At 39.4% G+C, this 12,820-nt stretch overlaps 1 protein-coding gene across 2 annotated transcripts in view; it reads right to left on the minus strand.

The window, feature by feature from the left end:
- LOC105497763 (VPS41 subunit of HOPS complex) overlaps nucleotides 1-12,820 on the minus strand; it is a 207,955-nt gene that overhangs the window by 59,944 nt on the left and 135,191 nt on the right. For both annotated transcript variants that reach the window (XM_011769100.3, XM_071095062.1), the window contains exons 8-10: nucleotides 11,342-11,461; nucleotides 10,062-10,208; nucleotides 4,371-4,437 (exon numbers count right to left, since the gene is read on the minus strand). In XM_011769100.3, coding sequence (XP_011767402.1) covers nucleotides 4,371-4,437; nucleotides 10,062-10,208; nucleotides 11,342-11,461 — 334 coding nt within the window. The remainder of the gene's footprint in view (nucleotides 1-4,370; nucleotides 4,438-10,061; nucleotides 10,209-11,341; nucleotides 11,462-12,820) is intronic.

Genomic DNA, 12,820 nt, shown 5'->3' on the forward strand with positions numbered 1-12,820 from the left:
AGCACTTTGGGAGGCCAAGGTGGGAGGATTTCTTAAGCCCAATTCGATACCAGCCTGGGCAACCTAGGGAGACCATATCTTTACAAAAAACTAAAAAATTAGCCAGGCGTGGTAGTGCACGCCTGTAGTCCCAGCTACTTAGAAGGCTGAGGTGGGAGGATCGCTTTGGCCCAGGAGGTTGAGGTTGCAGTAAGGCATGATTATGCCACTGCACTAAAGCCTGGGCAAAGAGCAAGACCCTATATCAAAAGAAGGAGGGGGAGAGGGAGGGGGAGGAGGAAGGGGGAAGAAGAGCGGGAAAGGGAAGGGGAAAGGTGGGGGGAAGGGGAAGAATATAAGAATTCAGAGATGCTTAGATTCAAAGCACACTGCAGTTGGCAAGAACAGAAGTGAGGGCTCTCTGGTGATTCTGCTGCACGCAGTCAGGGTGCCCCAGGCCCTCTCTTGAATTTGTAGCGCTACTGCGAGGGCTAAAGCTCTGCGGTACACAGAACTTGCACTGCCTTTTCCCCCCATTTCTTATCCCCTTATTGGTTCCCAAATGTCCATTGGCTAAATGTTACCCAGATTTCTTTACTGAAGTTAAATAAGGTGACATCCCACAGATCTTAGCTTCTATGATTCTTAAAGAAACAAACAAAAAAGTCTGTCAAGCAATTTAAAAATAAGAACAAATACCTTTCATTGTCTTATATTCATTTATGAAAACACATTGAGGGCCCTTTATGATAGGTAGTGTCTTGTTCCCAAGAGATTCTGGCCCTTTAGTCACCAGATATTAGTATTTTATAATCAACTGGATGTAATGCCCACAGACTTTTCAATAAGTTTGGACATTCTGTCAGTATGACCACTTATCACTGAAAATACATTTGGAAATCACAGCACTTCAACAGCTTCAGGGCTGTGCTACGAAGCAGACACATTAAAGTAAAACTGACTTTACAATGCTTTACATCAGCAAATTACGGAGAAGACCTGATACATGAAGTGAAATTGAAAAGAATGGCTAATGGACAAAACAACAAAAACATTCAAATTCCACTCCTAACAACAAAAACCTGAGTCCATGGTACTGAGTGGGGAAAGAGTTGTTACATCCCTCCCAAAAGAAGGAATAGATGAACAGATATGTAATAAAGCAAATACAGTAAAATCTAAACTGCAGAATCTTGGAGGTTCTGTGCACTACAAAGGTCTTTAAGGAAAGTTTCATAATAGTATGTTAGAAAAAAATTCAATGCAGAACAGAAGAATTAATATATTACAAAGATTTATGCTGAACTATCTATAACAGAACAGAAAACCATACATACCTAGACCCTCAAGTAAAAACACCTTGAAGAATGCCAGTTGTCACCATTTCTATTGAGACTCACACTAAGAGATGAAACCAAATCACTCCTGGGCACACACACAAAAAGATCCCACTACTGTAACCCATATAGCTGAATCAAAATGATAACAGGTGGATAAAGAGAGATACTTAGATCCAGGAAAGAATTATCTCACAACTCTCCTCCACTATGAAAACAGATCTTCAATGTTCAGGTCATTGTTTTTTCAATCAATTAAGAGACTGAAAAAAGAACGATGTGCTAAATTCTAAGACCACAGTATATGATCAACTGAAGATACAGACAATACTGAAAGTAAAAAAGGATTTCCCTTTTTTTCTCTTCCCTTTCTTCCTGGCTTGTCATTCGATATAGGTTCTCATACAGGTGTTTAATCTCAATTATTAAACAAAATTCCATATGAAATTAAGACCAAGAAGTCAATCATTAATTCCTTGCATCTAAGTCAACTGCCCCTGGCAGAAAACACCCAGAAAATGACACACAAACATTGGCTTCATTTCCCAATATCATGACATCAGCTCTCCAATTACCATACCACAGAGATCATGGAAGACTTTGGCGAAAAGTACCAGAGGGTCAGGGAGTCCTGTGAGAATACAAGAGTTGCAAGTGAAGTTAAAATATGGATGCCAGGCACAAACTACAATCTATTTTTAACAATGTAATCTGAAAGAAAACATAATGTACCAAAAGCCCTATGTATAGAGAATCTCTTCATGTGTTGGTGATTGTCCAAGAAGCTTAATCTTCATTATGTTATTATTATTTTTCATTTAACAGAATAAATCAATAGCCTATGTGAATAGGAATAACTTTTGTGCTATTTTTGAGAATCTGAGTTGTAAGTGAAAGAGTTACAAACATTTGGTTTCTAAGAAATGTACAGCCATACATATTTCTTTAACCTTAATGCCATTTTCACCTCATTTACCAAAGAACAGTGGTTCACACCATTCAGGGCTAAAGGAAATTGTAATCCAGACCTCCTAATACTTCCCTTTCTGTTATCCTACTCAAGGACTCTTATCCAAACCATTTTGCCTCCTGCTGTGGAAATGGCTTATATTCTTAAAGGTTTACTCTTAAGACGGGAAAAAATGGTACTTAACCATTAACCATAGTAGTAAAATGTCAGTAATGTGATACCGTTAGTACCCACATATGATCTATTTCACATAAATTACAGTACGGATGAACCACACTGCAATAATGTGATCCCAGGGTTCTAGGCTAATAGGGCCACCACTGAGCCAGCTACCAGCAGTCACAGAGTTGGGATGGAAGTGTGCATGGTGATAATAACCATCATGGTTTAGTGAGCATCTACTGTGTGCCAAGTACCATGTTAGGCACATTTCTTATGCCATGTCTAATTCCCACAACCATCCTGAAAGACAGATATTATCACCTCCATTTAACAGGTGAGAAAAGGATGGTCAAGAAGGTAAAGTAACCTCATCAAGATCACACACTTCAGCAAACCTCCTTGCCTCCCTGGAAGCTTTCTGGTGGTTCTGTAGAGTTAGATTCTACCCAATTTTAACGCTATAGTAGTAAGATCTTGGACAAGTCATTTACCTCCTGAGCCTCAATTTCTTCATCTATAGAATAAAAAGCAAACTACCTGCACTTCAAGAGTTCCTGTGAGGATAAAGTGAGTTACTGCAGTTTATGTACACAGCACAATGCCCTCCACCTAGCATATGATCAATAGATATCAACTAAGGAAAGAAGATGACAATTGCCACATTTTTATACCTCTCTGGCAATTTAAAATATCCAAATACTAATCTCTCAGGACATTGCATTGAGATGTTGAGATGCTTTTGTTTTTATTTTCTGGTAGGCAAGGAAAGAATAAAAAGATATTGAAACAATTATCTATATAATCTAGTTATAAGTCTTGTCTCTTATCTTGGTCCTCAGTTTTTCTCAGCACTACCACATTCTTCATATACCTATGCTGCACAATCTGAACTATGTATTTATCCTCCTAAAGTTAAAAAAAAAAAAAGATTAAAACTCTACTGCCAACTTCTGACTTCAAGTACAAAATAGCCCAGATTTAAATGTTATAACTACACTAGCCATGTGGGTAATGTATGTCTTTCTGTTTACAGAAATATAGTCATGTGCAAATAATTTATTTCAACTTCACCTTGGCAGAATAACCCACCAAATTTATATTACCCATCCACCAAGCAAATGGGCAAATGAGCTTTTCAGCTGACTTACAATATGGCAATTTTTTTCCTCAGAATAATTTTTTCAAACTAAATTATAAAAGTCATGGTATATCATCCAGGGCATACTTCTGAACAGCTGTTTACCAGAGTCACTGATTCATTCAACTCAATATTATTAAGCACCTTCTACATGCAAGTATTGTGCCAGGTCCTTAAGATACAAACGGTGAGCAAAAACAGACCCTGTGTGTGCTCACAAGGGGGTGACAATCTGGTAGAAAAGACAGAAATGCATCGAATAATCACAGGATCATTGGCACCCATGACAAGTGCTAGGAAGGGGAGGAGGCCTGCAGTATTGTACTGCCTAAAATGGGAAGACTTGACTCAGTCAGGGAGGTCCAGTGGCTTTCCCAGGAAAGCAACACTCGAGCCGAAGAATGTGCTAGACAAGGGGAAGGAGAGGCATGGACAGGTGAAAGGTCAGTGTGGCTGTAGCACAGAGACCAAGGAGAAGCTTGGTGTAAGCTACAGCTGGAGAGGCGGGTAGGGGCCAACACAGATCTCTGTGATCCACTGAGGAGTTCCACCTGCACCCTGTGAATGATGTGGAGGAATTGAAGGATGATGACAAGATCTGATCTGTATTTTGACAGCAGAGGGGAGAGTAGATGAGAGTAATTCACAGTGGAAGAAGATAAACCAGTTAGGAGGCTGCTGCAGGGGTCCAGGCAAAAGACTATGGCAGTCTGGGTGAGATTAATGAAGATGAAAATTTTGAATTAAGTTTTACATCCACAGAAGGCAAGTGTTGGAGCCATACCTATTTCAACATATCGACTTGGCAAATCCCTCATTTCACTGGCATGCCGTTCCTTCACTGAGCATATCTGGAAAATAAGTTTGCAGGTTATTTTATTCATTTGATGGAAAATTCTTCATAACATTTTATTCAATATATGGTATCTTTGTTAAATTAACCATGTAGCACTGCAGATGGAGTGCTACCCTATGACTTAAATGACAGAAATTAATGTAAATGACATATAGCGATCACTATTTATATTCACCAACATTATTCCTCAGTAAAGCCTTATTCACATAAGTTCAGCTTTCCTGGTGAGACTGAACCTGAAGTCAAATACTAATCCAAGTACAACTTCTGTCTGTGATCAGGGTTTTTTCCTTTTTCTTTTACATAGTGTTCTTTTATAACTGCTACCATAACTGTAACTATAATATGGAAAATTCTAAAATACGGAAAAACTCAAAGGGGAAAACAAACATTAGTCATTGTCCCAGCACAAAGAGAACACCATTAATAATCTTCTTTTTTACGAAAGCTACTTTTATTAACCTAACAATTTAATACAAGTAATTCGGTATGTCATTTAAAGATTCTTCTACAACATAATTCTGTAAAGTCTTTATAATACAGCGGGTCCTCCACATCCTTGGGTTTTGTATCCATGAATTCTCCCTTCACGGACTTAACCAAACAAGGATCAGAAATATTCAGGGAAAAAAAAAAATGCCACAAAATTCCAAAAAGCAAAACTTGACCAGTTGCTGCACACCAACTACTTCATTAAGTCCATGCAAATGCAGTGATATGTAGGCACTGTATCAGGTGTTATAAGTAATCTACAGATGATTTAAAGTATACAGGAGGATGTGCATAGCTTACATGCAAACACTACATCATTTTATATATGCAAATATTACATCATTTATATAAGCATCAGAGGAGCCCAGGATCCACAGGGGTTCTGGAACCAATTCCCCACAGATACTGAGGGATGACTACATTTTACTACATGAATGTACTACACTTAATCAACCCCCTTTGGGGGCATAGTTTTTTTGTTTTTATATCTATTGTAAGCAATAGTGCAATCAACATACTTATATATAAAACTTCAGGACTTTTGTTTCCTTAGGATAAATTCCTAGAAGTTGAATTGATACCAATGGGTATGTACACTTTTGTAAGGTTTTGTTTTTTAATATACGTAGTATAATGAATTGCTGCCCAGCAACACTGCAGCAACTCAGTGAATGCAGAGTGCTTACTTTCCCTAATGCAGGGCTTGAACCCATGGCTACAGAGGTAGAAGCCACCACATAGAAGCAACCGCTGTCTTCTTCCTTGATTGCTTTCTGCCATTTGTCTCTTGTCCGTTTCATATAATTTCCTGTCCGCTCTCCAATTTTCTTCCCTTCTGGTAGACTTTTGAGCTTATAAGTGATCCACTCTTCTTTCCACACTTACTAGGGAACTATTAAATCATCTAATGGCACATTCCACAATGCCAGATGGACAACTGTTTTAATGTGCTGATATAAGTACATGAGGAACAGTCTTTCAAGTGGTTTGAAGTATAATAAAAAAGCAAATGTAACAGCAATATTAGTGAACACTTTTTGGGCACTTACTGGCACCGCTCCTGAGTTAAGCCCTTTGTGAAATAGATATCATTATTTTCTTAAGATTATGGTGCAGCGGGGGAGACACAAAAATAAGGCACTTTACTGAAGTGTGACAGGGAAGTACAGAGCAGGGGCATCTCCTGCTAGGGCAGGAAGACTTCCTGGAAGAAGTGACATGTAAGTTGAAGCAGGAGAGACAGCACAGGAGAACAGGGCGATGTGACAGCGTAGGGCCTTCAACTGGAAGTTCAATCAGACAGAAATGGAGGGCATGGGGGAAGAAGGATACAGAGCTGAGGCTGGAGAGGAATGGAGAGGCAGATCACGCAGAACCTTGGAAGTCATGCTTATGATCAATCATCCTATGGGCAAGGAGGGGACTGACCTCATCTGACCTGCACTTAGATTATTCTAACTACACTGTTGAGCACAGATTTAGTTGGGGCAAAACCAGCACCAAAAAGACTTGACAGGAAGATGAAGTGCAGAGATTTGGGGAACACTGACAGAACTGGAGGGCTGACAGTCTTCCGACACTCAGACACCCCTGAAAGACAACATTATTATGTCTAATCTCGAGATGAGGACACTGAAGCTCTGTGAGTGATGCCAGACTGCCTGGTCAGAGTTGGAATTCACACCAAGGCCTGACTGGTATCTTGTTGGCCATGCCACAGCTTGAGAACAAGGACGCATTGCACTACTGGTAGCTGGGCATGGCTCTACTGTACTCCTCAGCTCTGCAGTCTGGGCTCACCCAGCACCTGTCTCATAGGTAGAAAGTGGCAGGTAAAGGTGGGTGAATAGGTAAGTGCTGCCCTAAGCTCATGTCCTGCATAAGCACAAATCAATTATTATAAGAGCCCTTTACCATTGACAGGTAGGTTCTTGCCCATGAACTCTAATCTGCTTCCTCCAACTGTCTCCTCCATTTCTCCATATGGGTGGATAACAGGCATCTCTCAACTAGACACACCTAAAACCAACTCTTGCCTTTTTCACTCTAAACATGCTCTATCAATAGTCTTTCCCATTTCAGCAAAAGGTAGCTTCACCTTCCATTATGTTAGGTGACTGTGATCTCACACCCCACATGCAAGTGTCAACAAATACTGCAGAGTCCACCATCAAAATATATCCAGGATCTGGTCATTTCTCACCAGCTGCACTACACTGATCCGAGACAACATTATTTTTTATGGAGATGACTGCAGTAGCCTAACTGGTCTCCCCTCTTGGCTGCCCCTTTGCTATTTAGCTCCACACAGCAACCAGAGATCCTTCTAAAACACAAGTTAGATCACTTAACTGACTCCACAACAGCTCAAAGCCTTGTGCTGGCTTCCTACCTCACTCAAATTAAAAGCCAAAGACTTCTCAACGGCCCCTGGGCTCCAACATCATTTGCTCCTCCACCCTATCCTCCTCCACCCTCACTTACATCCCTCTCCTCCACACCTGCTCCACTCACTCTGACACAAACAGCTTCCTTGCTATTCCTCAAAAGCATACCAATCACACTCCTGCTTCAAGAATTTTTGCACTCCTGCTCCTTCTGCTAACACCTCCTACCCCAGGCCCCCACAAAGCTGCATAACTTTTCTCTCCAGATCTCTGACCAAACGACATATTAGTTATTGGACAGGCCATCCCTGGACCACCCTATAGTAAATGGTACCTACCCCAATCCCTTTTCCTATTATCCTGTTAAAATGTCCTCCTTTTTATTTGTCACCTTCAACATGCTATACTTACTTGCTTTTGTCCACCCTCCTCACTAGAACATAAATTTCCCAAGGGAAGGAACTTACTCATTTGTCTATTTGTGTTCTGCAACACTAGAACACTGCCTGGCACACTGCAGGCACCTGGTAAATGTTTGTTGGGCAAATGAATGAATGAAGTAAATGGTAAGCTCCAATTGCACACTTTATTATACTGTTTCTGGTTGCTTCTCCTCAACAAGATTGCTGTCTCTCTGAAGAAAGACCATGTCCTTATCTCCTCTTCCTTCAACAGAACTCACTAAGAGTCTACACTGAGAAGTGCTCAACATATAGAACTGAGTTTGAAGAAAAGGAACCTCCAATAAAATGAAATATTTGACATAAAAATTGTATAGAAGCTGGATCTTAACTTAGGCATAGAGAAAGGGTATTTGTTTCCCATGGCTGCTATAACAGACTGCCACACTTGGTGGTTTAAAACAACAGAGATGTATTCTCTTACAGTTCTGCAGGCTAGAAGTCTGAAATCAGGTTCACTGGGCTAAAATCAAGGTGTTGGCAGGGCTGTACTTCCTCTGGAGGCTCTAGGGGACAATCTGCTGTCTCCTCCAGCTTTCTGGTGGCTGCCACCATTCACTGGCCACCTCACTCCAATTTCTGCCTCCACAGTGGTACTGCCTTCTCCTCCTCTCTTCCATGTTAGCATCTCCCTCTGCCTCCCTCTCATAAAGATAAACGTGATTGCATTTAGGGCCCACCCAGACAATGTAGGTTAATCCCCCATCTCAAGATCCTTAACTTAATCATATCTTTTGCTAAATAAAGTAATATTTACCTTTTTGTCATATAAAGAAATATTTGCCTTTTTGTCATATAAAGAAACATTTACAGGTTCTAGGAATTAGGGCCTGCTATCCTTGGGGCCATCATTCAGCATACCAGAGAAACAATTTCTGGTAGTAATGAGTGAACTTGTTACATATTCTTATAGGCTAATTTTCCTTGTCTTTCACCATAAGAAAAGAAAATCAGAACTTTAACAAGCTACCTGGTCCGTTTAAGGGATTTTTAAAATAGTAAGAATATAAATTTATTGGATGAGTAACCACACACATGGGACAGAGAGCCCACAGGGAATCACTTTTTCCATCCTATGCTATAGGCACAGCTTCTTTCCTGTTACCCTAAATATAAATCAGGTTGTGTTCACTTAACACATGAAGAAAACAGAACCTGAATGATAATAAAATAAGGGCTGGGAAGGCCTGAAGTGTAACAATGTTTGTCTTGCTAATAACAGTCATTCCATTAATAATTTTTCCACTTTCCCTTTCCAGAGAAGAGTAAATTTTAAACAGCCATGTCCCCTTCATGACATTTCTAGAACTTTATATAATAGTGACAGCTAACATTTATTAAGCAATTACAATACATCAGATTCTATGCAAAACTCTTTACGTGCATTAGCTCACTTCTTTCTCCCCAAAACTTGTGATGTGAGAACAATTAGCACTACCATTTTGTGGATGAGGACAGTAAGGCTCACAGAGGATCACAAAGGAAAATGGAGAAGCTGCACTTGATCCCAGGTCTGTCTGGCCTCAAAGCCTAAGCTCTTCCATGAGGCTATTGCTGGGATACTCTCTCATGCCATTTTTACACTTCCACTAATTTTTAGTTTATTTTGTTTGAATTTAGCTATTTTTTAAAGAGAAACAACTTTTGGCACTGAAGTATCTAATATAACAGAAGCACTAGTAGGCATAAAATAAATGTGAATGAGCTCTGGGCCCCCTTTTGCAGAGCAGCTAAATTTCATTTACCCAGGCACATAAGGGTCAGATAATTAAACTTCAGAAAATATTCCCAAATCTTATTATTGATGATAAGTCTGGGCCTCTACTCCATCAAATTATCACCAAGCAGCAGGATGATTTAATTTTAACCTTCTCTCTCCACTATCAATAACTCTAATGAAGAAGTGAAGGGTCAAAGCTAAGGGAAAATGGAAAGAATAATAAAGAGAAGAAAACCTGACTAAACAACAAAACGAACCCCATGTTCTGTAAATAGCTAAGGCCAGCCGGGATGTGAGAAATTAAAAGAAGATTGAAAAAGACAGCACCATTCTGAACATGAAAAAGTTCACAAATAGTTTTACATGCCATGGAAAAGAAAGAATATATCTTAAAACTTATGCACAGGAAATAATTTGAGCATTAAATGGTAATCACATCACAATAACATCCAGGTGAAAAGATTTGGGTCCTAGAAGCCATTCAAGACTCACAGTCCTTTGGACCACCCTCAGTGGATCTATAATAACATGGACTTATTATAAAGACAAGCAAAACCACCTTGACAGAAGTCCCCCAGCCAATAATCAGTGTCACATTGTCCTTCCAGCAGAGGCTGCAGGGATACATGTCCGGGCGAAGACTTATATCATCCCGGGGCACATTGGTGATTCTTTGCTTTGAGATGATGTCAAAAATCTTCACACCCTGGAAAATAAAACAGTAGTAAGCATCCTCTACTCAGGAGGAAAGTAACAGAAAACTTATTAACAGCCCCTGCTACATACTAGCAATAACCAGCACGGAGAAATATTAGCAGTGTTTACTGAGCATGCAAGGAAAATGCTCCTGCTCCACACAAACCCTATGGGAACTTAAACCACAAGGAAACCTCCACCCTTCTTTCTGGACAAAGGAGATTTTCTTAGATGGCATGGGTGACTCAAATCCAACAGAAACATGAAATGTACAGACATCAATAGCTGCATTTCCAAAACGACAGGCAAGTAACATTTCTAATTTTATCGTTCCACCACAAAAATGAAGTTCGTTTTTTAGAACGACTTTGAGTCTGAAAAGCCACCTATATAAAGAAAACTACATCTGACATTTTCAAGTTCTCACATGAAAACATCAGGCAAGCAGCTAACTAAAAATGAACCAAGAGACCACAGGTTTGTTTTACCTTCACTGTGACCCAGGAGAAGTAAGGAAAGTCCAGAATAAAAAGGTAGAGTCTAGCCAGATTTCTACCATCTAAAACTGAATAGAACTGATATACTAAATTATACCTTGATGTTCCAAAACATATGCCAGATGTCAAAAAGACCATTTTTTAAAACTTCCTACTAGCCCCAATTCACAGCAAGTAAACTTTAAGTTAAAATGCAGCACTGAAAGTCACAATTCACTTTCTTACAGGCAGGTCTATACTTCTGCCTATGATTATACTGGGAGTAAAAGAGAAATCAGCAATATTCTGCACTTGTTTCATATCAACTCTTACTTGCCTTTGGCCAACAGGCAAATGATATTTTCAAGACCCATTCCCAATGCAGTCCTTCAATTATTAAGATAGCTTTTCATTTTCTTGGCTACTCTCCATGCCTCAGGTTTCTTACTCTAAAATAGAGTCCAGAATATGTTGGGAATTACTATATTATGAAAGCCAAAAGCAATCTAATTTCTTTAACCTCCTAGGTACGATACCAATCGTCCTTTCACCTTTCAGAAATCACCACCACAGCGAGTGGCATCTTTTCCCCTCATTACAGCCCTATCAACTTGGCCATTCTTCTGCCACTGAACAAGCATTAGGAAGACAGAGGCGTATTTTTTACCATATTATTGGCCCAAGCAATCAGATGGCCTCTCCACTTCACACTCCTTATATTCCCTTCCCCTTCATGCAGAACAACGGACTTCCATCTGTTCATCCATGACCGTTCAAACAGTAGCAGCTAGGGACAAAGAGCATAAACAAAGAATCTTAGAAACTGAAAATCATGTATCAGGTTCTTTACTTAAGTTTTACCTATCCTTGTGACCAAATAATAAACAAGTCCACTCTCGACAACATATATTATTTGTACCCTGGAAAGAATTCCTAGCACATCACATTCTCCCCAGGACGTTGTTTAAAATGGACGAGTGCTGAAGTTACTACAAGGCCAAGCCACAGGGTGGCACCAACACACCAAGATTCATGGAAAATAACGCACATTAGTTAATCAAAAGATTTGTATCACAAAAGTTCTTCAAATGATTGTCCGGGAACTAATTTATTTTGTAAATCGGGAAATCAAAACCTCTTAAGTTTTTCACTGAAAATAAGATATTAGTCACAGATTAAACTGTAATAGAAGCAGTCTATGTTTTTCATTTAACTCAAATAACTGAACAACGACTTTTGAACAGCAATTCACATCACAAAATAAGAAAAATTGGAATTAAGCTTCTTTAGAAATTTCATAGTATTTAGGGTCTTTATTTTAAAGGGAAGATTCCATCATTCAAAAAACCTGCTGGATAAATTTTAATATAAAATATAACTGGTCAAAAACCTCTAAGATTAATGAAGATGTAATTCTAGGAAGTCATACATTATTAAGAACACTATAAATATTTTTCTTGATATATTCCATTTAAATCCTTTGAGAAAAGACATTTATACAGTATATAACTTAAGGCACGCAATCCTGAAACACATGTTTACCCTTTAAAAGCAAATGCTGACAACAGATTCCATAACAGAATTATTAAAATTCCTACCACTACAAGCAATTTCAGTCTACCTTAGTATATTTTATGTCCTCTACCCACCCCAAAAGAGACAGGGGAAACAGGTAACGGGGAAAGAGAGTAATTCACATTTTATTTGTATTTCCTGTATATCTTTCTCAATAGTTAGACTAACACAGGCAGAGGAAGCACAAAATAAAATCCCTAAAATTAAATATGATGTCCATCATCACAAGTAAGCAAAGTACAGTTACTTTAAAATGCTATAACAATTTGAAGTTGTGTGACTTCACAACTTCCACAGGGAGACTGGAGGCAGGGATTCTTCTGACCATACTTAGCCCCACCTTCCCATTAAGATATATCCTATATATTCTCAGAGACCTTCTAACCCACCCTGTCCTCTCCCATCCCAGGTTCCAATTCAGAAGTCACTACTACCATGCCTCCCTACCCCCCAGTTAGAGGCCTTCGGGAGTGTCCCCTGACTGTGATTCAGCCTCTTTCTGCCATTTGCAGAGAACAGAGCTAGGGTAGCTCCTGTGTCAGCCCAAATGCAGAGGGATGATGAATGTGTT

Source organism: Macaca nemestrina, chromosome 4 (genome assembly GCF_043159975.1).
Source record: "Macaca nemestrina isolate mMacNem1 chromosome 4, mMacNem.hap1, whole genome shotgun sequence".
NCBI classification, from domain to species: domain Eukaryota; kingdom Metazoa; phylum Chordata; class Mammalia; order Primates; family Cercopithecidae; genus Macaca; species Macaca nemestrina.